A 24,868-nucleotide genomic window follows, 5' to 3' on the forward strand; every position below is an offset into this window, starting at 1 on the left:
CATTTGGGATTATTTTATACTCTGTATTTGTCATTGCTTGTAATTTCATATGCACATAGAATGATTGAGGTATGATTTCTCTGTTCTGAGTTCCTTGCCTTGTTTATTTAAATGAGTGTTGTGGTTTAAATCTGAAAGTTCCTCACAATTAATGTATTAAAAGATTGATTGCCAACTCATGGTTTTAGTTTGGGAGATTCTTGATGCTTTAGGGAGGTCACAGGGCATATCCTAAAGGCTATGTCTATTCTGGTCTCATCTCTGCATTCTTCTCAGCTTCTTGTTTGCCAGTGGATGATGACACTTACTGACCTCCACATCCAGCCCTTTCCACTACTGTGCCTTTTTGACAGTCAAGCATGTACTGAACCTTTTAAATTTATGAGCAAAATAAATCTTTTACTCTTTAGGTTGCTCTCTTGGGTATTTTGATTATATTCGTAAAGAAGTAACTGGTAATCAAAATAATGTGAAATTAATATTTCATATTGTTTGTCTGTGTCAGTTAATGCATTTTTTCAGCTTCTTATTTTCTTTCATTATATCATAACTGTTTATCATAGTAAAATATAAATATAAAGCACTGGGGGGCTGGGGATATGGCTCAGAGCTTAAGAGACTGGCTGCTCTTTCAGAGGATCCAGTGTTGCCTTCTAGCATTTTATGGAACCAGGTCTTCATGTGTTGTACAAGCATACATGTGAAATGTCCATATACACTAAATAATAAAAGTATAAAGTACTGGTCATTTATTTGATGTCTTTAAAATATGCATGTGCTATATTTTCATTAAATAAGTAAAATTTAACTCCTAAAATATCTTGAAATTTTCGTAAATCAAGAAATACATGAAAATTCAAGCAAAGCACAACATACTCAATCCTATGGTACACTATGAAAGCAGTGCTAAGAAGAAAATTCATATCACTAAGTGCCTATATGAAGAAAGTGAAGAAATCTCATACTAGCAATTTAACGGCACACATGAAAGCTCTAGAACAAAAAGAAGCAGACTCACCCAGGAGGAGTACATGCCAGAAAATAATCAAATTGAGGGCTGAAATCAATAAAATAGGAACAAAGAAAGCAATACAAAGAATCAATGTAACAAAGAAAACCAACAGGATAGAAAACCCTTATCCAAACTAACAAAAATACAGAGACAGAATATCTAAATGAACAAAATTAGAAAGGAAAAGGGAGACATAACAACAGACACTGAGAAAATCCAGGGAACCATCAGGTCATACTTTGAAAATCTATACTCCACAGAATTATAAAATACAAAATAAATGGACAATTTTCTGGATAGCTACCACATACCATAACTAAATGAAGACCAGGTAAGCAAATTAAATAGACTTATTACCCTTAAGGAAATAGAAGCTGTCATTAAAACACTCCCAACCCCCCCCCAAAAAAAAAAGCCCAAGGCCAGGTGATTTCAGCACAGAATTTTACCAGAACTTCAAAGAAAACTAATACCTATACTCCTCAAACTGTTCCACACAACAGAAACAGAAGGAACATTGCCAAACTCTTTTTATGAGGCTGCAGTTACCCTGATACCCAAACCACATAAAGACTGAACCAAGAAAGAGAATTACATACCAATCTCCCTCATGAACATTGATGCAAAAAAAAAAAAAAATAAAAAAAATAAAAAAAATAAATAAAAATAAAAACTGGCAAACTGAATCCAAGAACACATCAAAAAAAATCATCTACCACGATCAAGTAGCCTTCCTCCCAGAGATGTAGGGATGGTTCAACATAAGGAAATCTGTCAATGTAATCCACCATATAAATAAACTGAAAGAAAGAAATAAAGAAAGCATATGATCATCTCATTAGATGCTAAAAAATGTCCATGACAAAATCCAACACCCCTTCATGACAAAGTTCTTAGAGATGAGGGATACAAGGAATGTATCTAAACATAACAAAAGCAGTATACAGCAAACTGACAGCCATCATCAAATTAAATGGAGAGAAACTCAAAGTGATTCTACTAAAATCAGGAATAAGACAAGGCTCTCCACTCTCTCGATATTTATTTAATATTATACTCAAAGTTTTAGTTAGAGCAATAAGACAACAAAGGGAGATCAAAGGAATACAAATTGGAAAGGAAGAAGTCAAACTTGCACTATTTGCAGTCAATATGAAAGTATACATAAGTGACCCCCCCACACACAAATTATACCAGGGAACTCCTACATCTGATAAATACATAAAATGGCATGATAGAAGTTGAACTAAAAAATAAATGAGTAGCCCTCCTATATTCAAATGATAGAAAGGATGATAAACAGATCAGAGAAACACCACCCTCTACAATAGCCACAAATAACATAAAGTATCTTGAGGTAACAGTAACCTAACAAGTGAAAAACCTGTATGACAAGAACTTCAAGACTTTGAAGAAAGAAATTGAAGAAGATGTCAGAAAATGGAAAGATCTCTCATGTTCTTGGGTAGGGAGGATCAATATAAAAATTGCATCTTACCAAAAGCAATCTATATATTCAATGCCATTCTCATCAAAATCCTAACAGAATTCTTCACAGACCTGGAAAGAATAACACTCAACTTCATATGGAAAAACAAAAAAACTCAGGATAGCCAAAACAATCCTGTACAATAAACTTTTAGAGGCATCTGTCCACTATAGAGCTAGAGTAATGAAAATTGGCACAAAAACATACAGGTAGATCAATGGAATCAAAGTGATGACCTTGATATTAATCCACATGCCTGTGAACACCTAATTTTTGACAAAATGCTAAAATCATAAGGTGGAAAACAGAAAGCATCTTCAACAAATGGTGCTGGAATTATTGGATGTCAACATATAAAAGAATGCAAATAGATCTATATCTATCCCCATGCACAAAACTCAAGTCTAAATAGATCAAAGACCTTAATGTAAATCTAGTTACACCAAATCTCATTTAAAAAAGTGGCAAGTAGCCTTGAATGCATGAGCATAGGAGAACACTTCCTAATTATAACACCACAAGCACAGACACTGATAACAAAATTAATAAATAGGACCTCCTGAAACTGAGAAGCTTCTGTAAGGAAAAGAACATAGACAATAAGACAAAATGGCAAACTACAGAATGGGAAAAGATCTTCACCAACCCATATCTGATAGAGGACTGACCTCCAAAATATATAAAAAACTCAAGAAACTAGACACGAAACTACCAAATAATCTAATTTAAAAATGGGGTACAGATATAAACAGAGAGTTCTCAACAGAAAAATCTCAAATGGCTGAAAGACACTTAAGGAATTGCTCAACATCCTTAGCCATCAGGGAAATGCAAATCAAATCAACTCTGAGATACCATCTTACACCAGTCAGAATGGCTAAGATAAAAAAACACCAATGATAGCTTATGCTGGAGAGGATGCAGAGTAATGAGAACTCTCCTCCATTGCTGGTGGGAGTGTAGCTTGTTCAAATACTTTGAAAATCAGTATGGCAGCTTTCCAGAAAATTGGGAATCAACCTACCTCAAGACCCAGCTATACTACTCTTGGGCATATATCCGTAGGATACACTCTCATATCACAAGGATATTTACTCAATTGTGTACATAGCAGCATTAATCTTAATAGCCAGAACCAGGAAACAACCTTGATGCCCTTTAACTGAAGAATAGATAAAGAAAATGTGGTATATTTATACAATGGAGAACTACTCAGTGATAAAAAAAAAAAATGACATCATGAAATTTGCAGTTAAATGGATGGAAGTAGAAAAAGCCATCCTGAGTGAGGTAACCCAGATCCAGAAAGACAAACACAGTATGTACTCCTTCATAAGTAGATAATAGATGTAAAGTAAAACCAGCCTGTATTCCAAGACCTCAGATAAGCTAAGTAACAAGGAGACCCCTGAAAGAGACTTACATAGGTCCCCTGGAAGGGGAAATAGACAAGATATCCTGAGAATATTGGGAGTGAAGTGGGAGAAGGGGCAGCAGAAGGAGAAACAGGGAGAAGGGAAGCTGGGAAGAGAACATTAGGGAACTGGATGGTCTAGATGGGGGAGGGGCAGAGAGGGAGAGCAAGAAAAGAGATATCTTGAATGAGAGAGTCATTATGGGTTTAGTGAGAAACCTGGCACTAAGAAAATTCCTGGTATTCTACAAAGATGACCCCAACTAAGACCCTAAGCATTAGCAGAGAAGGTACCTCAACTGGTCTTCCCCTGTAATCAGATTGATGTCTACCTGAATTATCATCATAGAACATTCATCCAGAAACTGATGGAGGCAGCTCAGATATTCACAGATACACATAGGGCTGAGCTCCCAGAGTCCATTTGAAGAGAGGGAGGAGCAATAATATGAGCAAAGGGGTCAAGACCATTTTGGGGATACCCACAGAAACAGCCAACCTGAGCTAGTGGGAGCTCGTTGACACTGGACTGACAGCAGGTGAACCTGCATAGGATCAAACCAGGCCCTCTGAATGTGGGTGTCAGTTGTGTGGCTTGGGCAGTCTGTGGGGACAGTGGCAGAGGGACCTGGATTTATCCCTAGTGCTTGAACTGGCTTTTGTGAGCCCCCCCCCTTTTTTTGAGAGATACCTTGCTCAGCCTAGATATAGGGAGGAGAGCCTTGGTCCTGCCTCAAAGAGATGTGCCAGACTTAATTGACACTGCATGGGAACCTTACTTTCTCTGAAGAGTGGATGGGTTGGGATGGGGGTAATGTGGGAGAGCAGGATGAGGGGAGGGGTTGGGAACTGGAATTGATATGTAAAATAAGAAAAGATTGTTTTACAATATAAAAAATCAAGTCTAAAAATATTTTAGAAAACTGGAAAAATACAAATTATTCACCTTTTCTCAAGCATTGTATAATATTTGGGATAGAGAGGCAGATGCATCTCTGTGAGTTACAGGCCAGCCTGGTCTACATAGGAGAGCTCCAGGATAGCCAATGCTATATAGAGAGACCTTGTCTCCAAAAAACAAACAAACAAACAAACAAAACAACAAATACAAACAACACATAGATTCTACCTCAAGAAACCATATTTTTGCTTAGGAAGAAATCCTCATTCCTGAAGATTTTTGTCTCACTGGCTCAATATTAAAAAATACATGTATATCTGCTTGTTTTTGCATTTGTCCACATTTAGTTTGTTTTTATACAGTGTATTGTAATTGGGATACATTCATTGTACATGGTACTGATTTTCATTTTCATATATATATATGTGTGTGTGTGTCTCATTTTACATATTGATCCCAATTCCCTCTCCCTCTGTTCCATGCCCCTTGACCCCTCCTCCCATCTCATCCCTTCCCATTCCACAGCCAGGGTGATGCCTTCCAGGAGGGGTCATCAAAATCTGTCAAGTCATTTGGGGTAGAGTCTAGGCCCTCCCCCCTGCCTCTTGGTTAAGGGAGTATCCCTCCATGGGGAATGTGCTCCCAAAGTCCTTTCATACACCAGGGATACATCCTGGTTCCACTGTCAGAGGTACTTTAGATTGCTCAGGCCTTCTAACTGAGACCAATGTTCAGGGGGTCTGAGTCAGTATAATCCTGGTTACTTAGCTATCAGTCTGGGGGTCCATGAGCTCCCCCTTGTTCAGGTCAGCTGTCTCTGTGGGTTTCTGAAGCCTGGTCTTGACCCCTTTTCTTATCACTCCTCCCTCTCTGCAACTGGATTCCAGGAATTTGGCTCAGTGTTTAGCTGTGGGTGTCTGCTTATGTTTCCATCAGCTACTAGATGAGGACTCTATGGTGGCATGTAAGTTAGTTGGTTGTCAATCTTATTATCAGGGAAGGACATGTAAGGTAGCCTTTCCACTGTTGCTTAGATTGTTAGTTGGGGTCATCCTTGAAAGTCTCTGGACATCTCTCTAGTGTCAGGTTTCTTTTCAAACCTATAGTAGTTCCCTCTATTATGGTATCTCTCTCTCTCTCTCTTTTTTTTTTTTCTGCTCTTGTCTATTCATCCCCTGACTCAATCTTCCTGGTCCCACATGTTCTCGTTTCCCTCCCTTCACTAAGTAGGCTTCATCCTAGGGATACAGGGATGGTACAACATATGAAAATCTATCAAAGTGATCTACCATATAAACAAACTGAAATAAAAAAACCACATGATCATATCACTAGATGCTGAAAAAGCCTTTGACAAAATTCAACACCCTTTCATGATAAAGGTCTTGGAGAGATTAGGGTTTTCATAAGGATATTTTTATACAAGTATATACTACATCTTGATTATATTTTTGATATGGCTTGCCCTGCAATGCTAGTTATGTTGTAAATTTGGGAAAGTCATGGTTTTGTGTTTTGTTGGGACTTCTTGTTGCAGGCAATGTACATTTCACTTTTCTATATCTTAAGTGGAAGTGACTTCTGAAGAATTAGACTTGCTCTCAGTTCTCAGATTATTTTGGTGACAGAACAGGAAGAAACTGTGGTGATGCTTATAGAAGAATTGCCTTATTCATATGAAAGCAACATAATTTTATCTTAAATTACAAAACAATTATTAATGAATTGATTCACTTTCATGAACATATTTTAGATTTCCGTAGTGATGCTAGATAGTTTTAAATCTAAATATAGAACAATTCTGAAGATGTATTTATATTTCCCTTTTTTATTGTTAGAGGATCCAATGTTAGTGTGTGATAGAGGTAAGATTTCAACCCATAAAGTTCAAATTGCATCCTCATATTATTGGATTTCTATTGCAAAATACAATTAGATTTATGTTTAATACTAGTCTTTTTCTTGAATAGGCAATGATATGGGAAATGAGGATTCCATTGGAGGGAATGTAAGCAAATACATAGTGCTTCCAAATGGGTACTCTGGACAACCCAAGAAAGGACATCTTACCTTTGATGCTTGCTTTGAAAGTGGTAAGTGTATTTAAAAAAATAATCTTTGAGTTTGGCTGAGGAGGCTGCTTTTTCATAATCTAATCCAGTTTGATCATTCATTGTAATTCAGTCCATTTACTTTTTCACCATAATGGAAAAAGATTTTGGAGAAAAGTTAATTATGAAGGAATTAGCATTAACTTGAAAATAGTGGATTTTTACTGTTTTATATTATTGAATATGTAATAATGGTATTGCTTTTTGGAAATAAAGCTGACATTATTTGTCAATATTGTACATTTTTATTCTTTGAATGTCTCCTCTATGCTACGTGAGTTTGAGACACTCACAGGATTAGTCTTTTGGAGACAGGTTTCTTTGTATTTTTTTTTAAACAATTACTAACTGATGATAGTATAAAATATATCTCTAAATTATTGCCAAAGTATGTTTTTATATAAACAAAAATAAAACTGATCATTACAATTAGAAAACATTTGACACAAAGAACAGAAAAAATAATTTCTCATAATTCAAAGATTTTTGTACTAACATGGACATATATTTTAAGTAATCTTTATAATTATATATATAATGATAGTATTGCTGTTTTGGAATAAAACATTTTTGATAACAAACTGAAAGGATGGAAAACACAGCCTAACTCTCCAATGAACCCATGAAGCTAGAAGTTTAGAAATACTATTTAAGAAGCCCTAAATACGTCAAATTTCAGACCCTGTCCTCTGCCAGTAAATAGATGAAAGGTCACACTTCTTGCTGCTTACAATAGGTCCTTGAGGATGTGATCCTGGCCTAGTAAGATAACTGGAAATGAGCACACTAACCACTTATCTGACTTTGGTAAACTGCTTGTGAAACCTCTGCCCCAGTGACCTATCCTAACTGCCATTTGTCACCCCACCCAGGAGGCCGTTCAAATGCAGATTTCTGGGGCTATAGAAAACTAATTGGTCTATAAAGCGCAGACTTGGATGATGTAAAATGATTAGTCTAAAATCTATAAAATGGTTTAAATTGATTTGCCCGCACTGAACGGGCTCTTGATGCTATAAGATGATTGGTTTGCGATGTGTGGGCTTTGTTGTAAACCCTATAAAAGCTGTCTCGATTCTGCACTCGGGGTCCCTAGTCCTCTACACCTACATGGCATATGACTGTGGACCCCAGCACGTTGGAATAAAAATGTCATCTTGCTGTTTGCATCAAGACTACTACTCATGAGTGATTTGGGGTGTCGCCTTTCCTGAGTCAGAGTATGAAGGTACTCACTTTGAGGTTCTTTCAAAACAAATGGAAATTTTCTTTTATGAAGTATTTTTTAATTTAAAATTCCACATTGTCTTTGTTTGACATGCCTGTTGTACTTGGCATCATAAACAGAATAAAGTAAATGAGAAAATATCTTGTCTCTTGGTTTTGTAGGACAGAAGTCTGAGATCAAAGATTGTTTCCTTCATATGTTACATGACATCATGATTTTTCCTTAGCTTCTGGTGATTTCTTATTAAATTTTGTATTGATAGGCTTGCAGAAATATCCTGATTTCAGTTTTCATTTTAATATGATGTTTTCTATATGTGTGCACCACATTTCCACTCAATGCCAATCATAGTTTATACTTTAGTGATTTCAAACTAAAGTACTTAAACAAGGGTTTTAACTTCTAGTAAAGTCATATTATAAGGTACTGGGGATAAAGGTTTCAATATTTATCATTTTTGAGGGGATACAACCAAACTGTTATTCAATATTGTAATGCTTTTCTTTTTGTCATACTTGAATAATTAGGAAGAATATTTTCCATATTTCTCTAGCTTGTAGTTGTGGCTTTTCTGGTATTTACTTGGGTTTTAAAATGTATCTCTTATTGCTTTTTACCTTAGTCAAGGACCCAAAGGCCCTTACAATACTACCAATATTGTAAAAGTAGAGATTTTTCTTATTTTTACAGATTGAGTGTTTTGATTTAGTTACAATCTGATAAAATACACATTCATTTTAAAGAATGTCTTTTCCTTGGGCACAGTCCAGATTTTTATACCTTACCAGAAGGTTCAGTGTAAAAAATTTCCCAACATTACAACATAATTACTGAATTATTAATACCTTTCTTATAACATGTGGGCAATTGGTGATATCAATTACATCTGTTGTAATATCCAGAACACCCTCTCAGACATGTTTAATCTGAGAGTCACTTGTTCCAATTTGTTTAACATAAAAATAGCAGTCTGGGCCTTTCATTGAGATGTGTATATAAATACACAGTAGGATTATTCCCTGTCATCTACTCCTCCTGGTTGAGTCTACTTCTTTTTGTTCTAGAGCTTTCAGGTGGTTAGTGTGAGATTTCTCCACTTTCTTTATGTTGGCACTTAGTGCTATGAACTTTCTTTTTAGCACTGCTTTCATAGTGTCTCATATGTTTGGGTGCCAGGTAACAAGGAGAACCCTAAGAGAGTCATACATGTATCCCCCTGGGAAGGGGAAATAGACAACATCTTCTGAGAAAGTTGGGATCATGGTGGGAGAAGGGAGGGTGGAAGGGAAGCGGGGAAGCTGTCTTTGTGAGGCTATAGTTGGAGACAGCCGACTTGCCCAGTTTGTACCTGAGAAGGGGAATGTGGATTAAGAAAGGTTAGGAAAAGACATTAAGAGAAAGACAGAGACACAGGACAGAGTCAGGAGGGCAATCCAATGAATACTGAATGCCTCTAGTTTATTCTTCAATATTCTTAAGTACCCAACCAAAAAGGGAGGGACATGGCAGAAGACTTCTATTATCATGTACAAGGAGCAAACAGACTTACTTCCCTTAATCCTCCAGGCATTGGTAGCTATACCTTTTATTCAGCCTTCAGGGTCAAGAGTAAACATACCTGAGCCCAGGTCTGTTTTTATTTAGGTAAGACATCTGCTACCAAGGACAAAACATCCTACAGTAGCCAAGTGTTAGACCTTTAGGTCTTTAGACTTACTAAGGACACTTTTGAACTCTCTGGCCTTGAGGCAAGATGAAATGAACCCATCTTTATGGGTCCCAACAAGGAAGGGAGAGATGAGAAGGGGAGTGGTGAGGAGAATACACACAAAGGAACAGGGTGTCAAGATAGGGGAAGGATAGAGAGGGAGAGCAAAGAAAGAGATATCTTGATAAAGGGGTCTGTTATGGAGCTAGTGAGAAACCTGGCACTAGGGAAATTCCCAGGAATCTACAAGGATGACCCTAGCTAAGACCCTAAGCATCAGTGGAGAGAGTGCCTGAACTGGCCTTCCCCTCTAATCAGATTGATGTCTACCTTGATTATCATCTCAGAATCTTCATCCAGCAACTGATGGAAGTAGATGCAGATATCCATAGCTAAACACAGGGCCAAGCTCCCAGAGTCCATTTGAATAGAGGGAGGTGCAATAATATGAGCAAAGGGGTCAAGACCATTTGGGGGATACTCACAGAGACAGCTGATCTTAGCTAGTGGGAGCACGTTGACACTGGACTGACACTGGTCCTCTGAATGTGGTGACAGTTGTGTAGCTTAGGCAGCCTGTGGGACCACTGGCAGAGGGATCAGGATTTAACCCTAGTGCTTGAATTGGTTTTTGGGAGCCCATTTTCTTTGGAGGGATACCTTGCACATCCTAGATATAGGGAGGAGGGCCTTGGTCCTGCCTCAAAGAGATGTGCCAGACTTAGTTGACTCTGCTTGCGAAACCTTATCCTCTTTGAGGAGTGAATGTGGTTGGGTGGGGGAGTTGGGGGAGCAGGAGGAGGGAAAGGAATGGGAACTGGAACTGGTATGCAAAATGAGTAAAGACTGTTTTAAAATTTAAAAAAATGATAATAAATAAACAGTTTGCAGTCTTAGGATTCTTATTGTAAACTGACAAAAATGTAGTTTTGGATTTTCTGGGTCCAGTATGAAAAGGATAAACTATGTACTAAAAGCATAGTAAATCTTCCATAATGGGTTTCCTGAAATGTGAACAGCATTGTAACAATATATTCCAAGAGACTATAATTTGTAGAATCCTTTTCAGTAGGCTGAGGGATAATGCTACCTGTTTATTTGTGAACACAGTCTGATGGCCATTTCAAGTAATTTGTTGTCAAATATCTTGATATACACAGATTTCATATGATATATTTTAATTCAAGGATTTAATTTAGGCTGTTTAATACAGTATGTAAGATTGCTTTTTCATCTGATCAAGGCTTGTAGCTTACTAAGTTGTTATGCTGTAAACTCATTCCCAGGTATGTCCAGTCTTTTGGCATTGTTACACAGTGTTGTCATCTATAAAGTTCATGCTTGAGAACTAGTAGGGCCTTTTGAGTAAAGAATCATATAGTCTACACTTATTTGTGGGTATAAGGTTAGATGTTTATAGATTGTAGTTAAGGATAATGTGGGTTTGGTAATTTAGTTGTTATAAGTTCTCCTTACTGGTGAGCTAGCTAGGTTTATAGTACTGGGCATTTCCCTCTTGTTGCACAGTCTTTTTAATGTACTGAATTCTGTTTGCAAGTATTTTGTTGCAAATTCTTTCCTCTATTTTCATCAGAAGAGTTCAGCTAGGAGAACTGGTGAGACTTGCTATTGATTATCAAGTAGATTGCTGAGTTGATCCTATCTTGGCAATATCTCAATCATCTATAGAACTAGGCACTCAGCACCAAGGTTACTAGATGGAGTCAAAACCTTGATCTCTATTTGTTACTGTGTACCTACTTGAGGCAGGACACAAAGGTTTTACCTACTGAAGTCTATCTACTATCTGGGGGCTGCTATTAGAACTGTAGGCCCAAGTAATCTCTGGAATCATAACATTATAGACTCAATCTCTAGTGACTCTAAAACCTCAGAAATCATGACTTCAAACTCCTAATGACATCACTGACTACTGGAACCAAAGCTCCAGTCTTCAAGGGACCCTGTGATCATTGTAGCTCTTCACCAACCTCTGAGATCATTAGACTATAGTGCTGGTTGCAGAGTTTTCTCTGGTCCTACGCAAGCCGGAGGGGCCTGGTTTCCTACTCTTCACTGGTCCTGAGTAGCTGGAAGCCTGTTTGTCTGGTGCCCTACAGTATAGATATCAGTATGGTGGTTCCTCAAAAAGATAGAAATGAAACTACAATACTATTCAACTATACAACCCCTGGATATATACCCAAAGCACTCTATATCCAATTACAAAAATATTTGTTCATCCATGTTCATTGCTGTTCAGTTGACAATCTATAGGAAATTTAAACAACCTCGATTGCCATCAGCTGTTAAGTGGATAAAGACAATATGATACACACACACACACACACACACACACACACACACACACAAACACACACACACTATGGAATTTCATTCTGATATTAAGAAAAATGAAATTTTCAGGTACTAAAGTCACATTTAAAAATTTGTTTCCTATGGCTATGAGTTGAAGTATACTACTTCATTTTTCCTCTAGCACACTTACTATCAGGTTTCCATTTTGTGTACTGTTGATTTCTAGAACTGTTGTGTTCTCCTGTGTGGTAATATATTATTTATGATTTATTAAAGCTTGCCTGAGGATTCAGAAAGCAAAGTCAGCCACAAGCCATAGATTGAAGCCAGGCAGTGCTTTTAATTCCAGCAACCAGAAGCTAGAAGTTGTTAGTACACACCTTTAATCCTAGGAATCAAGATCAAAAGGTAGATGGGTCTCTCTGATTTCAAGGCCATCCAGGGATACACAAGATTGAATTAGTCTAAAAGAGTAACAGATCACACTCCTTTAATCCCAGCACTAGACAAGTATATAAGATAGAAGCAGGATCTTCAGTATTCAGTAGGACACATTCTCCAGCCATGCTGAGGAAAGGTTACAGTCTGAGGCTTGGTGAGAGGTTGTCTAGACAGGATCAGCCCTTTCAGTCTGAGGTAGAGGTAAGCAGCTCGTGGCAGGCTGATTTGCTTTTCAGATATTCAGCTTCAAGTTTGAACCCCAGTATCATTCTATGGCTGTTTTATTTATTTGTGTTACACTCCTGCAATCATTTACCTCAATATGCAGTTATATATTTGTTGCTTTAGCTCTGCTTTGTGAATGAGTAAGTTACCTTACCTTGATGTTTAGCTTATTTTGATGTTTTGATAGACATACTCATTGTGAAATGATTGACACATTCAAACTAATATACCCATTTCTTCATAGAAATACCCTTTTCTTAGAACATTTAAATTCTATTCATTTACCACAGTTCAAATATACAATTAAATTTTTTATTAGTGGAAGATAATGCAGTAACTTGTCTCTTACTGTAGTGTAGATGTTCTTCTCCCACAGAGATATATGCTCTTAAGTGACTATTTCATTATTTGGAAATAGAACATTTTCAGATATATTTTGAATAGTTGGATAGGGCTATATCTCAATGATTGTCATTTTACTGAAAGATATGATAGAGATATACATGTATATAACTAAAGTAACCCAGTGAAGGTAGAGACAGAAAATTGGTCAATGCAGATATAAGCTAAGGGATTATAAGGACTCTTGATAACTGTATTGATAACTGTATTGCTGGTAGAATGGATTTATTGCAGGAGGTCAGAAAATCCATTACTTATCTATATTCTCCAAAAGGGCCCAGAGGGGTTTTCTTTTATATATATATATATCAGAATAGTTACTAGTGTCATTGAGAAATTCATGAATGTCTGTCTTTTGTAGACTGGCAATAGAAATTCTCCATGAAATCTAGTTTTGTTTTCCAAATCTCAAAAGATAAATAGGATTGCATATGAGCATTCCTATTTTTATGATATTATTAACCCTCTCCTCCTAATTGTGATGTGTTAGTAACTCTCCAATGAACCATCATTGCAGAGAGTTTGAATAGACTCAGATGCCTTAGCTAATACATTAAATACTTATTTAATATTAGTTAACCCTATCAGGTTGTGCATCTATTCCTGTCTACTACCTTCAGAATCTATTTACTATTGCTTCTAGTGTTAAAAATTGGTCATATTCTACAGACTAGATTGTCAGAATTTTGAAAGATTTGAGTATTTGAGTTATTTCCTTATATAGTAGAATCTTGGTTAGTATATTCCAAAACCTGACTTAAATTAATGATGTGGAAGTATTTCAGTTACTATTTATAATCCAGCTGTAGCACTCTTGGACAAATATCTAAAGGACTCTATCTATTGTGCTTATCCATGTTCATTACTTTTCTACTCACAATAGGTAGGAAGTAGATGTCAATAAACTGATGAGTAGATAATGAAAAATGGTACATTTAGATGACAAAATATCACACAGCGTTCAGAATAACAAAACTACAAAATTTTTAGGTAATTGACTGGAGCTCTAAATAATCATTATGAGTGAGGAAACCAGACCTAGAAAGACAAATGACACATAAATATTTACATATGTGTGCTTAAATTGCAATAGTCATGGAAATTAGAAAACTCATGAGGGACCATATAGGATTCTTTCAAGAGAGGAAAGATTAAATGAAGATAATATAGAGAGCAATGGGTAATGATGGAGCAAGAAGGATTAAGTGGGGGAGAATTGGTAGGGCAGGAGAATGAAAACTAATAGAAGACTTTTTAAAAATGGGATTTAACCCTTACTATTGTAGACACCTTTATATCTTCATATACTTATTTAAGTAGAGTTTAGGGGGGCAGTGAATGGAGAGAGAAGTAGGAGAAAGAGAAGGGATGAGAGGAAAGCACGTGTGACTAGGGAGATTGAGCCAGGGTAGGAATAGAAGACAGGACAGAGAGAGAGAGAGAGAGAGAGAGTGAGAGAGAGATAGAGATAGAAATAGACATAGAGATAGAGAACATAAAAGAGGGAAAGAGGGAGCTATTATTGGTTTGAAGAGAAAACTGAACCTAAAGAAAGATCTAGAGACCTACAAGACTGCCGCCAACTAACAATTTGAGCAAACGTGGAAAGGCTACCATAAACACCCTTCCTGGATAAGTGAGATCAACAACTAACTTATCCACCATCATGGAGCCCTCATCTAGTACCTGTTGGAAACAGAAGCAAACACCCATACCTAAACACTGAGTCAAACTAGAATCCAGATGCAGAGGGAGAGGACAAGACCAGGTTGCAGAAACACATAGAGACAGCTGACCTGAACAAGGAGGAGCTAACAGGCCCCCAGACTGATAGCTGGGAATCCAGCATGGGACTGACTCAGACCCCCTGAGTCCTTCTCAGCTAGAAGGACTAAGCAGTTTAAGGGACCTCAGACAGTGGAACCAGGATGTATTCCTGGTGCATAAAAGGACCTTGCGGACACATACCCCATGGAGGGATACTCCCTTAACCTAGAGACAGGAGAGAAGTCCTAGTCCCTACTCCAAATGACTTGACAGATTTACATGACCCTACCTGGATGGCATTGCCCTACATGTGGTATTGTGGTGGGGAGATGGGAGGGGAAGGTTGTCAGGGTGCATGTGAGGGGGAAGAGAGGGTAAGAGGGAGGGAGGGAGGGAGGGAGAGGGAACTAGAATCGACAGATAAAATAAAACAAAAAAAATAAATAAATAAAAAGAAGAGTTTAAATGGAGTTACCTTATTTGCCTCTCATAGACACCAAAGGCTTTCAAGTAAAATGTCCAGAACCAGAAATTAATTATCTTGGGGTTGTTGATCATGGGACTCAGACTCCAAAGCATCTCCATGGTCTCATACTTCAACACCTACCATAGACCTCAACATGGTCTCTGGTGGTTATACAGACCACAGTGGTCACCAACACGGTCCTTTGCCAAAACATGGGCCATGGACACCATCATTATCCTTCATGGCAGCACTGGCCAAGGACATCAACATGACCTCTGGGACAACATGGGCCATCGGTTCCAATATGGTTGCCCATAGTAGCCTAGCCCATGGACATCAACATAGATTTAGGTCGTAGCACAGATCATGGACATCTGCCTGGCCTTTTGGGATAACATGGCCATGAACTTTTTTTGTTAAAACCTGTTTGGTTTGCCTAAGCTCCTTGTTTGTATTGTTGTCCCTTTTATTACCCTTCTATCACATATTTCCCCCCTTATCACTCCAACTCAGCCTTTTGATGCTCTCAACAAACACATTTTGAAAAGAATTTTTTGTTGTTGAACTAATTGGCATTATCTGTGATCCTGTTTGACTCATTCCTGAGTGCTAAATGGAAGAAACTTCTATCATTAATTGCTTGAACTTCCTTTAAATGGTGGGCATGGTTTTTCAAGTCACTCAATACCTACTGTATCTCCTAGCTCAGACACCTAGTAGTTGACACAATTTGCTGAACCTTAATAGAAGCTCTGTTTTAATGTTCTTGGTTAACATCAGCATCTCTTGTGTTACCAGGCTAGCAATTTACTGAGCAACGTAATGCTTAGTTATTTTATGGCACTATGGTAAGTTAATTGTATATTTGATCAGCTTTTAACATTTCAAAATAAAACTTATGTGTAGACTAAAATGCTCCTCAGAATTTTTGGATGGTGGGGGAGAGGTCTGAGAGTTTAAAAATAACCATAATTATGTAAAAGTGTTCTAACATTTCTATAGAATATTTGAATTCCTGCTGATTTTATGTCCTACAGCTAAGGCTAAAGTCATTAGACATTGTTAGGCTTTGAAAATAAACCTTTTAAATTTCAATTTCTCTCTAGTTTTATATCCTTATCTGCCACAAAAGTAAGAAGGAAAGCAGTGTAGTTAGATGCAGTGCTGCCATAGTGTGGAGCAACCTACCCTGCCATGCCTTACTGATGTGGCTCATACAGGGGTTTTGAATATGGAACTCCAGGACATCTTTAAAACAGATACACAAATATTCACCTCACAGGTTAAATTGGAGTAACCTAAGCCTATCAGATTGCCAGTGGTTAGTACTGAAGCATGAAGAAGTCTAGAGAAGGAAGTAAATCATTCTGTGTACAGACAGATGAGGAATAGGGGTGGGGGTCCCATGAGTACATTACAATATAGAAAACATGAGAGCTGATGGTAATTACTAAAATGTTTTCTTAGGAAGTATTTTCCCCTTTATTTTCTTCAGATTTTTGCTCAAATGACATCTCCCAGAGGTCTTTGTATGCCCTGTATAAAACCTTAGGTCTTCATTCCCAACACTTCCTAAGACACCTTCTGTTGTATTTCTGCTTCTCTGCACATACTCATCTTACATGTATTACTTACATTTATTTTAAATCATAGCTGTGACCTAATCACTGAAATAAAACCTTTAAGATGGAAAATTTATTTAGCCTCTGGTTATAGAGGGTTAAGCCCAAGATTTCTTAGCTCTTTGTTTTGGGGATTATTGTGAAATAAAACAGGAGAGCTGTGGAAGCTCATGTAGGAATAGTCTGTTTACTTCTAGGCAGGCATGAGACAGAAAGCTAGGAAGGGGACTGAGGTTCAAATGTAACCTTCAAAATTTTCCATTAGTTGCCTGCTTTCTCCTACCAGGCCTCATGTCCCAAACTTTCTACAGCCTCCCAAAATATACCAGTAAACAGAGAAAAAGGGCTAGACATAGAAGACTGTGTAAGAGCAGTTTCATGCTGAAATCATGACGTATAGTTTACTTTTTATTTATACCTTGCTCTTTTGTTTTTATTAAGTAGAATATAAACAATAAGAATCAGATATTTCTCTTTTGTTATTTAGTATCCATAATAGTATCCTTAATATCCGAACCAAACATTGGGATAGTAACTTCATAAAAAAGACTAATAGGCATAAAAGATCAGATAATTCCCGACAGAACAAAAACAGAATGCCTCACGCTCAGTTTTAGATACTTCATTCAAACTAAATTAATGAGAAACTTCAGTGTTAAACTACACTGTGGGTCAAATGAACTTAAAAAAAAAATCTCTATCCCATCCAACAGATGTATAGTTTAATAATCAGCCCTAGAATTTTTTACCAAAACTAGACCATCTCTAGGTGGTCTTAACAGGTACAAAATAAGTGAAATGATATCTTCTGTAAGATCATATAGTGCTGGAATAAAAGTAGAAATCAGTAGTAAGAAAAGCACACCAAGTACACAAATATGTAGAGACGAAATGACATACATTTGAATGGCCAGAGGTTAGTGAAGAAATCAGAAAGAAAATTTAAAAAGAGTTTCTAGAGTCAGAAGAAATTAGAGAGCTTACAGCTTTGAATGCTTTATTCAAAAAGATATATAAAGTAAATAGCTATTTTATGCAATTCACGTTCTCAAAGATACAACAAACCAAACCCCCAAACAGTAGAAATATTAAATATTAAGGTATTAATCTACAAAATTTGAGAATAAAGGGACAATGTGTAGAATAAATTATGTAAAGAGTAGATTGTTTTAAATGGTAAGATTGATATACCCCTATCTTAAGTAACCAATAGGAAGAGAGAAAGAACAACTAAATTAATAAACTAGATATGAAAGGAAGAACATTATCAGAGATACCAAAAGGGATCCAAAGGAAAATCAGAGAACTTTAAAAACTTATATTTCAGCAAAAGAAGACTAGGAAAAATTCCCAGAAACATATGTCCTATAAGAGGGTATAAAAATGCAAATATATCCATAGAAAGTAACATGATTGAAGTGACAATAGATAATCTTTTAATAAAGAATAGCGCAGGTCTGTGCAGATTTACTACTGAGTTCTATGAAGTTTTAAAAAACAAAGCTAACACACCATACAGATACTTCTTAAATTATTCCATAAAGAGAGAGAAAACTACCCTTCTTGTTTTATGATGCCAACACTAGTCTGATACCTAAACTGATACCTAATACAAAGAATCTATAGACCAATCCCTGATGACACATGCATGCAAAATTAAAATCCATGAACTTAATAAGAAAATCATACACCATGACCAAGTTGGTTTCATTTAAGGGATGCAAAAATGGTTCAATATATGCAGATCAATAAATGTAATATAGCCCATTAGTAGGTATGAAGACAAATCACACACAGGATGCAGAAAACGCTCTTGGCAAAGTTCAACATTCCTTCATGATAAAAGTTCTAAAGAAAGAAATTGTGAATGGAAGAAACACAAGTCTACATAATAAAGGCTATATAAATCAAACCCATGAAGAAAAACTAAACTGTTTTTTCTAAAGTCAGGAACACCCTTCCACTCTTATTCAATATAGTGCTTGAAATCTTGGCTAGAGCAACAAGAAAAATAAATAAAAGAGTTCTCTCCTCTAGCCAGGAAAGACATCCTAAGGTAAAAAAAGGCTAAGGAAAAGAAGGTGTCCCCATCCCCACTGTCATGAAGAGACATGAGGCCAAAAGGTGGTGAATCCTTTGTTTGAGAAAAAGCCTAAGAACTTTGAGATTGGGCAGGTCATCCAGCCCAAAAATGATCTTACTCATTTTGTTTACAATATAACAAATAAAGCTTGCCTGAAGATCAGAGAAGCAAAGCAGCCAGCTAGTAGCTCTTACCTCTACCTCAGACCCATAGGGCAATCCTGTTCTCAGATTGCATCTCCAGATTCCATTCCTTCTCTGACTGCATTTCTCTCCACCAAACCCCAGATTGCACTGAGCTCCTGTCTCCTCCTGCCTTATATTCCTCCCTAGTGCTTGGATTAAAGGCATAGGATCTCAAGTGCAAGGTCACCTTTGTGTGAGCTTTGTTTCTTTTTTAGACTAGATCAATTTTGTGTAGCTCTGGGTAGCTTGAACTAACAGAGAGATCTGTCTGCCTCTTTCTCCCAAGTGCTGGGATTAAAGATGTGAACCTCCACTACTTAGCCTCTCTGGCTAACTAGTGTGGCTAACATTGCACTCTGATCTTCAGACAGGTTTCATTTGCTATATCATAAAGAAAATATCATCACAACTCACTTTGTCAAATGGTTCCTTTCTATCAGGTGGCAGCAGCAAAGGGCTATCTTCTATAAGTGGCTCAAAGTACCTTCTGCCATTAACTAGTTCACCCAGACCCTGGACCAGCAAACAACTACACAACTGCTTATACTTGCATTTGAGTACAGGCTAGAGACAAAGCAGGAGAAGAAGCAAAGGCTGCTGGCTCATGCTGACAAAGGGGACTTCCCAACTAAGAGACCACCTGTCCTTCAAGCAGGGGTCAATACAGTCACCACCTTGTTGGAGAACAAGAAGGCTCAACTGCTGGTGATTGTTCACAATGCAAACCCCACTGAGCTAGTGGTTTTCATGCCTGCTCTGTATGGAAAGGTAGAGTTTCTCTACTGCATCATCAAGGGAAAGGCCAGGCTGGAGCAATGGGTTCATAGGAAGAGGTGCACCATAGTTGCCTTCACATAGGTTAGCTTGGAAGACAAGAGTGCTCTGCCTAAGCTGGTAGACGCTATTAGGACAAATAATTACAACAAAAGATATGATGAGATCCTCTGCCACTCAGGAGGCAACATACTGGGTCCTAAATCTGTGGCTTGCATTGCCAAGCTGGAAAAGATAAAGAATCAGTATAGTAAAAATGACAATATTATCAAACATAATTTCAACTCATATTGCATTTTGCAAAGTATTTTATATGGCTAGGTCCATTTTAAAGGTACAGAAGTTGAGAGTCATATGTCTTGAAAGTGAACCAAATGAGGATGAACATGCCAGATACTGTGCAAGAAAAATACATTCTCCTGATAATTCCATGACGTAGGTCCCTGTTTTATTACATTTTGAGTGAGGAATCTTAGTGTTAATACTTAAGTTCTTGTTAGTAAACATTAGAGACAGTATTTAACCCTAGGTTTTCTGGCTCAAAGGCCTGGGCTATTTTGCCCATATAATTTTCTTTCCCATAGTATTATTAGCCATGGATGATTTAGAATAGGATATTTCAGTTCAGAATAATGCCAAAATTATCTAATATCTCATGGTATTAAGAGCTTGAGCTGATATTATAGGTCCTTTTTTTTTTAAATCTTATTTTGTATCATGAAGGAATTTTGAAATGATGTTGGGGGGCCCCTTAGGTTGTCATTAAGATACCATAGTTGTTAATTTTATATGTGGACTTAAGAGGGCTATGAATACACAGATATTTGATCAAATGTTATTATAGGGGTATCTCTGAGGATGTTTTCAGATGAAACAAACATTTGAATGAGTATATTATTTAAATGTGAATTCAGTCATTCAAGTGCATTACCACTTAGTCCAAGCCATAGGATTTTTTGTGTGTCTTCTGATTATCAACTGTATATTTGGGATGTTAACATCTATAGTTGGACATGCCAACTCTTTTTAATCAGCTTTGAGATATACTTCAATCTGTGCACATAGACTACTCCAAGTTGGTTCTGCTGCTCTGTCGAAGGTATAAACAATTCAGATTATAAGATAATGAAATTCAACAGTACAATGGAAGGATAGCCCAGGTAATTCTCCTTTGTGGAAATATTTATGCTTAATGGAGTCTTTACATTGACATTTATACATTGTCTTATCATTTGGACATTGAGTAGCTATTACCACCGGGAAGCTAATTGATTAAGTGTTTAATTTCTTTCCTGAAAATGCTCGTTGCTAGTGTGATCATTATTATTGCAATTCTGTTGACATTTTGCTTACATTACCTAAGTCACAAAAAATTAAAATCAGAAAGAGTGATTCTTTTCAAAATTTTATATTTTAACACAACTCCTCTACATCTCCAGGCATAGATTAATGAATGGAATATGCACAAAGTGATATAAGCTCCCATATATGACATTATTCAGATGTCTCAAACTCTGGGAAAAGCACATAAATGATTTATAGCATTGATATTAATCTCTTTCCAGTAAATGCATTACTTCAGTTACACAGGAAATTGATGTTACTTCTCTAATACCAAATTAATTTCTTTCTTGCTGGATCAGCATTGTAAATGGTATTAGATATTAACCTTTCATACATCTAAATAGGCTAAAATATGGGAGCAATTTTATAAAATTTGGATCCTGGCTCCTGGTATGTTTTCTTTGTAGTGTCTTTTTTTCCCTGAGATTGGTAGATCCACGAATATTAGATCATATTTAAATATATCTTAATATCATCTAGAAATAGAATAATTATAGTTGGATATGGGATATGAATATTTAACACAGGACTATAAATAACTGCATTACAAATGAGAATTATATGTTATGAAAGTCCTTCAGAATTCTAGAGAACAAGATTTCAAGAAAGATTATCAGAATTTTTAGCTACCAACAAACCATCCTTATTTAAAACAAATTTAAATTTACTTATAATTTGATCATATTATTCCTCTTCCCCAAATCCTTTCAAATCATCTCTTCTCCTACCCATCCATTTTTTTTTCTTAAAAAACAAAACCTCAGTACAACAACCCACACCCAAACCATGAAAAACATAGTAATACACTACTGAAAAAGAAACAAAATAAACAACAAAAAAAATCTCCCATCAATATATAAAACAAATAAAAGGACACAAAAATTGTGGAGTCTGTTATATGTTGTTCAACTGCTTCTTAATATGAGGCCTGACCTGGAGTAGTTAATATACCCAGTATTACTGCTTTGGAGAAAATGGATTTTCTTCTAGCAGGTATAAATAACAGTTCAGTTGTTAACCTTTACCCTAGTGGCTATGTTTTTATAATTCATTCATTCATTGATTAAAAAATAACAAACTAAAATATGATTAAGCAAAAAATCTCTCATACTGAAGTTGTACCAGCAGAAGATAAACCAGCAGAAAAAAAAGGGTCCAACAGAAGGCATAAGAATCAGAAACCCACTCACTCACACACTCAGGAATCCCATAAAAACACTAAAATTGAAGCTATAATATGATAGGATATCCTTCTGTATGCATATTGGTTGATGAGTAGAGCTATTTTGATCAATAGCCAAGCAAAATATAGCTAGGCAGGAAATATCAACAGAATTACTGGGAGAAAGAAGGCAGAGTCAGGGAGATGCCATGTAGCTGCCACAGGAATATCATTCTAGAGCATTACCAGTAAGCTACAGTCTTGTGGCAATACATAGATTAATAGAAGTGGGTTAATTTATAAGAAAGAGCTAGCCAGTAATAAGCCTGAGCTATTAGCCAACGTCCATAACAGTTTCAAGGCAACTGGCTGAGACTAGACAGCCTCAAAGACTACTATATCCAAGATTTAACAATAATTCTAAATTTTCTTAGGATCCCCATAAGGTTAACAGCACCTCCAATCAGTAAGACACAGTCTAGAAAACTGTGCCTAAATTTCCAAATATATATTGTTTATAAATATTTGTTTTCAGTTAAAGAGAGTTTATTATAAAGGGTTAATAGTCACAGTCAATATCTAAGGAAAAAAGGTATATGATATAGAAATAATCACATAGGATTTTGGTTTATTGATAAAAATTTAAGGTCAATTTTGTTATACTACATATATTTCTACTCTTGTTTAAGGTATTTTATTTATACAGACTATTGAAAATGTAATGTATAATTAAGAAATACAGATAATACAGATTATTAGTCATCTATAATAGTCAAACTTATTGTCATATTAGTTAGTTTTTCTAAATATACAGAGATATATTTCAGATGGATAGGTAATCTTCATACATTTCAAAGACCTACAGAATATGACATTTAAAGTGTTTTAAGAACTTAGACTGGCAGCAGTAATTACTTCAGAGAGGATGATGGGCATCAAAGAAACTCCTTATGGAGTTTGACTTCAGTGTGGCAGGGCTAGCCATTTGAACAAGAAACTGCTCTTGCCTGGACTGCTGGACAGTGTGCCATATGATTTGGACATGCAGGATCCACAGTAGAGGGACTGTTAAACTTGCTAAATTAAGATGGGATGGTCCTTTATGGTTCCTGTTTCACAGAGGAAACTGGGAGTCATTCTGCAGGATATAGAAGAGAGCAACAGACAAACTGCCAGTACAAGACAGAACAGATCTTCAAATTTCCTGCTTCGCTGAGAAGTCTGCCAAGCACCCTAGACCTATAGGTTGAAGATGGATGCACCAACATTTTAGAGAAACTTTGGGTGACTGTCCAGGCAGCCAGATGCCTCTGTCATTTCTAGAATTTTAAAAACTGCTTGCAATGCACTTCCTGTTTACTTAGGTAATATTATATCCTTCTGGGGTCTTTGATGAGAAGACAGATGTTATAGTTTACCTTAGTTATGATAAAAGATAAATTAGATATAAAACTTTAGAATCACAAAGATAGGATAGATGATAGGGTATTTTCTTTAATTTTGCTAAATACAAATAGAATAAATATTGTAACTGTAATTCTTACTTGATAACTGTTTTGTTATAAGTAATTTTACTATGCTAAAAATTACTAAATATTTACTAAATTAAAACATTTACATTTTTAATTAATTTATATTTTACACTCCAATCCCAGTTCACGCTCCCTTCTTCCCTCTCACTCCCTATACTAACCCCCCTCTTCCCATCTGCTCCACAGAAAGGGTAAGGCCTCCCATGGGAAGTCTACTAAGTCTGTCTCATCTAGTTGAGGCAGGACCAAGGAACCTCTCCAAGCCCACACCCCTTTGTCTTGGCTGGGTATGGTATCTCTCCAAATAGAATGAGCTTCACTAAGTCAGTTTGTGCATTAGTGTTATGTCTTGGACCCACTGCCAGTGGCCTCCTATATTGTCCCAGTCACACAATTGTCACCTGTATTAAGGGAGTCTAGTTTGGTCTTATGCAGATTCCCCATTTGTCAGATCTGAGTCAATGATCTCTGAGTGGCTCTGGTCAACTGATTCTGTGGGTTCCCCTATCATGGCCTTGATTCCTTTGTTCATATTTTTGCTCCTCCCTCACTTTGATTGTACTCGTGGAGCTTGGCCCATTGGTTAGTTGTGCATTTCTGCATCTGTTTCCATCAGTTTCTGGAAGAGGGTTCAAGCTTCTCTAGGGTTATATATTGTAGGCTGGGTATCTTTTGCTTTATTT

At 36.7% G+C, this 24,868-nt stretch overlaps 1 protein-coding gene across 1 annotated transcript in view; it reads left to right on the forward strand.

Moving 5' to 3' along the window:
- The window catches only part of Agbl4 (AGBL carboxypeptidase 4), a 1,068,750-nt gene that overhangs the window by 47,271 nt on the left and 996,611 nt on the right, over positions 1 to 24,868 (forward strand). Inside the window, exon 2 of the mRNA XM_051188468.1 lies at positions 6,787 to 6,909. Within this exon, the coding sequence (XP_051044425.1) occupies positions 6,787 to 6,909 (123 nt within the window). The remainder of the gene's footprint in view (positions 1 to 6,786; positions 6,910 to 24,868) is intronic.

Source organism: Phodopus roborovskii, unplaced genomic scaffold, assembly GCF_943737965.1.
Source record: "Phodopus roborovskii unplaced genomic scaffold, PHOROB, whole genome shotgun sequence".
Taxonomy (NCBI): Eukaryota; Metazoa; Chordata; class Mammalia; order Rodentia; family Cricetidae; genus Phodopus; species Phodopus roborovskii.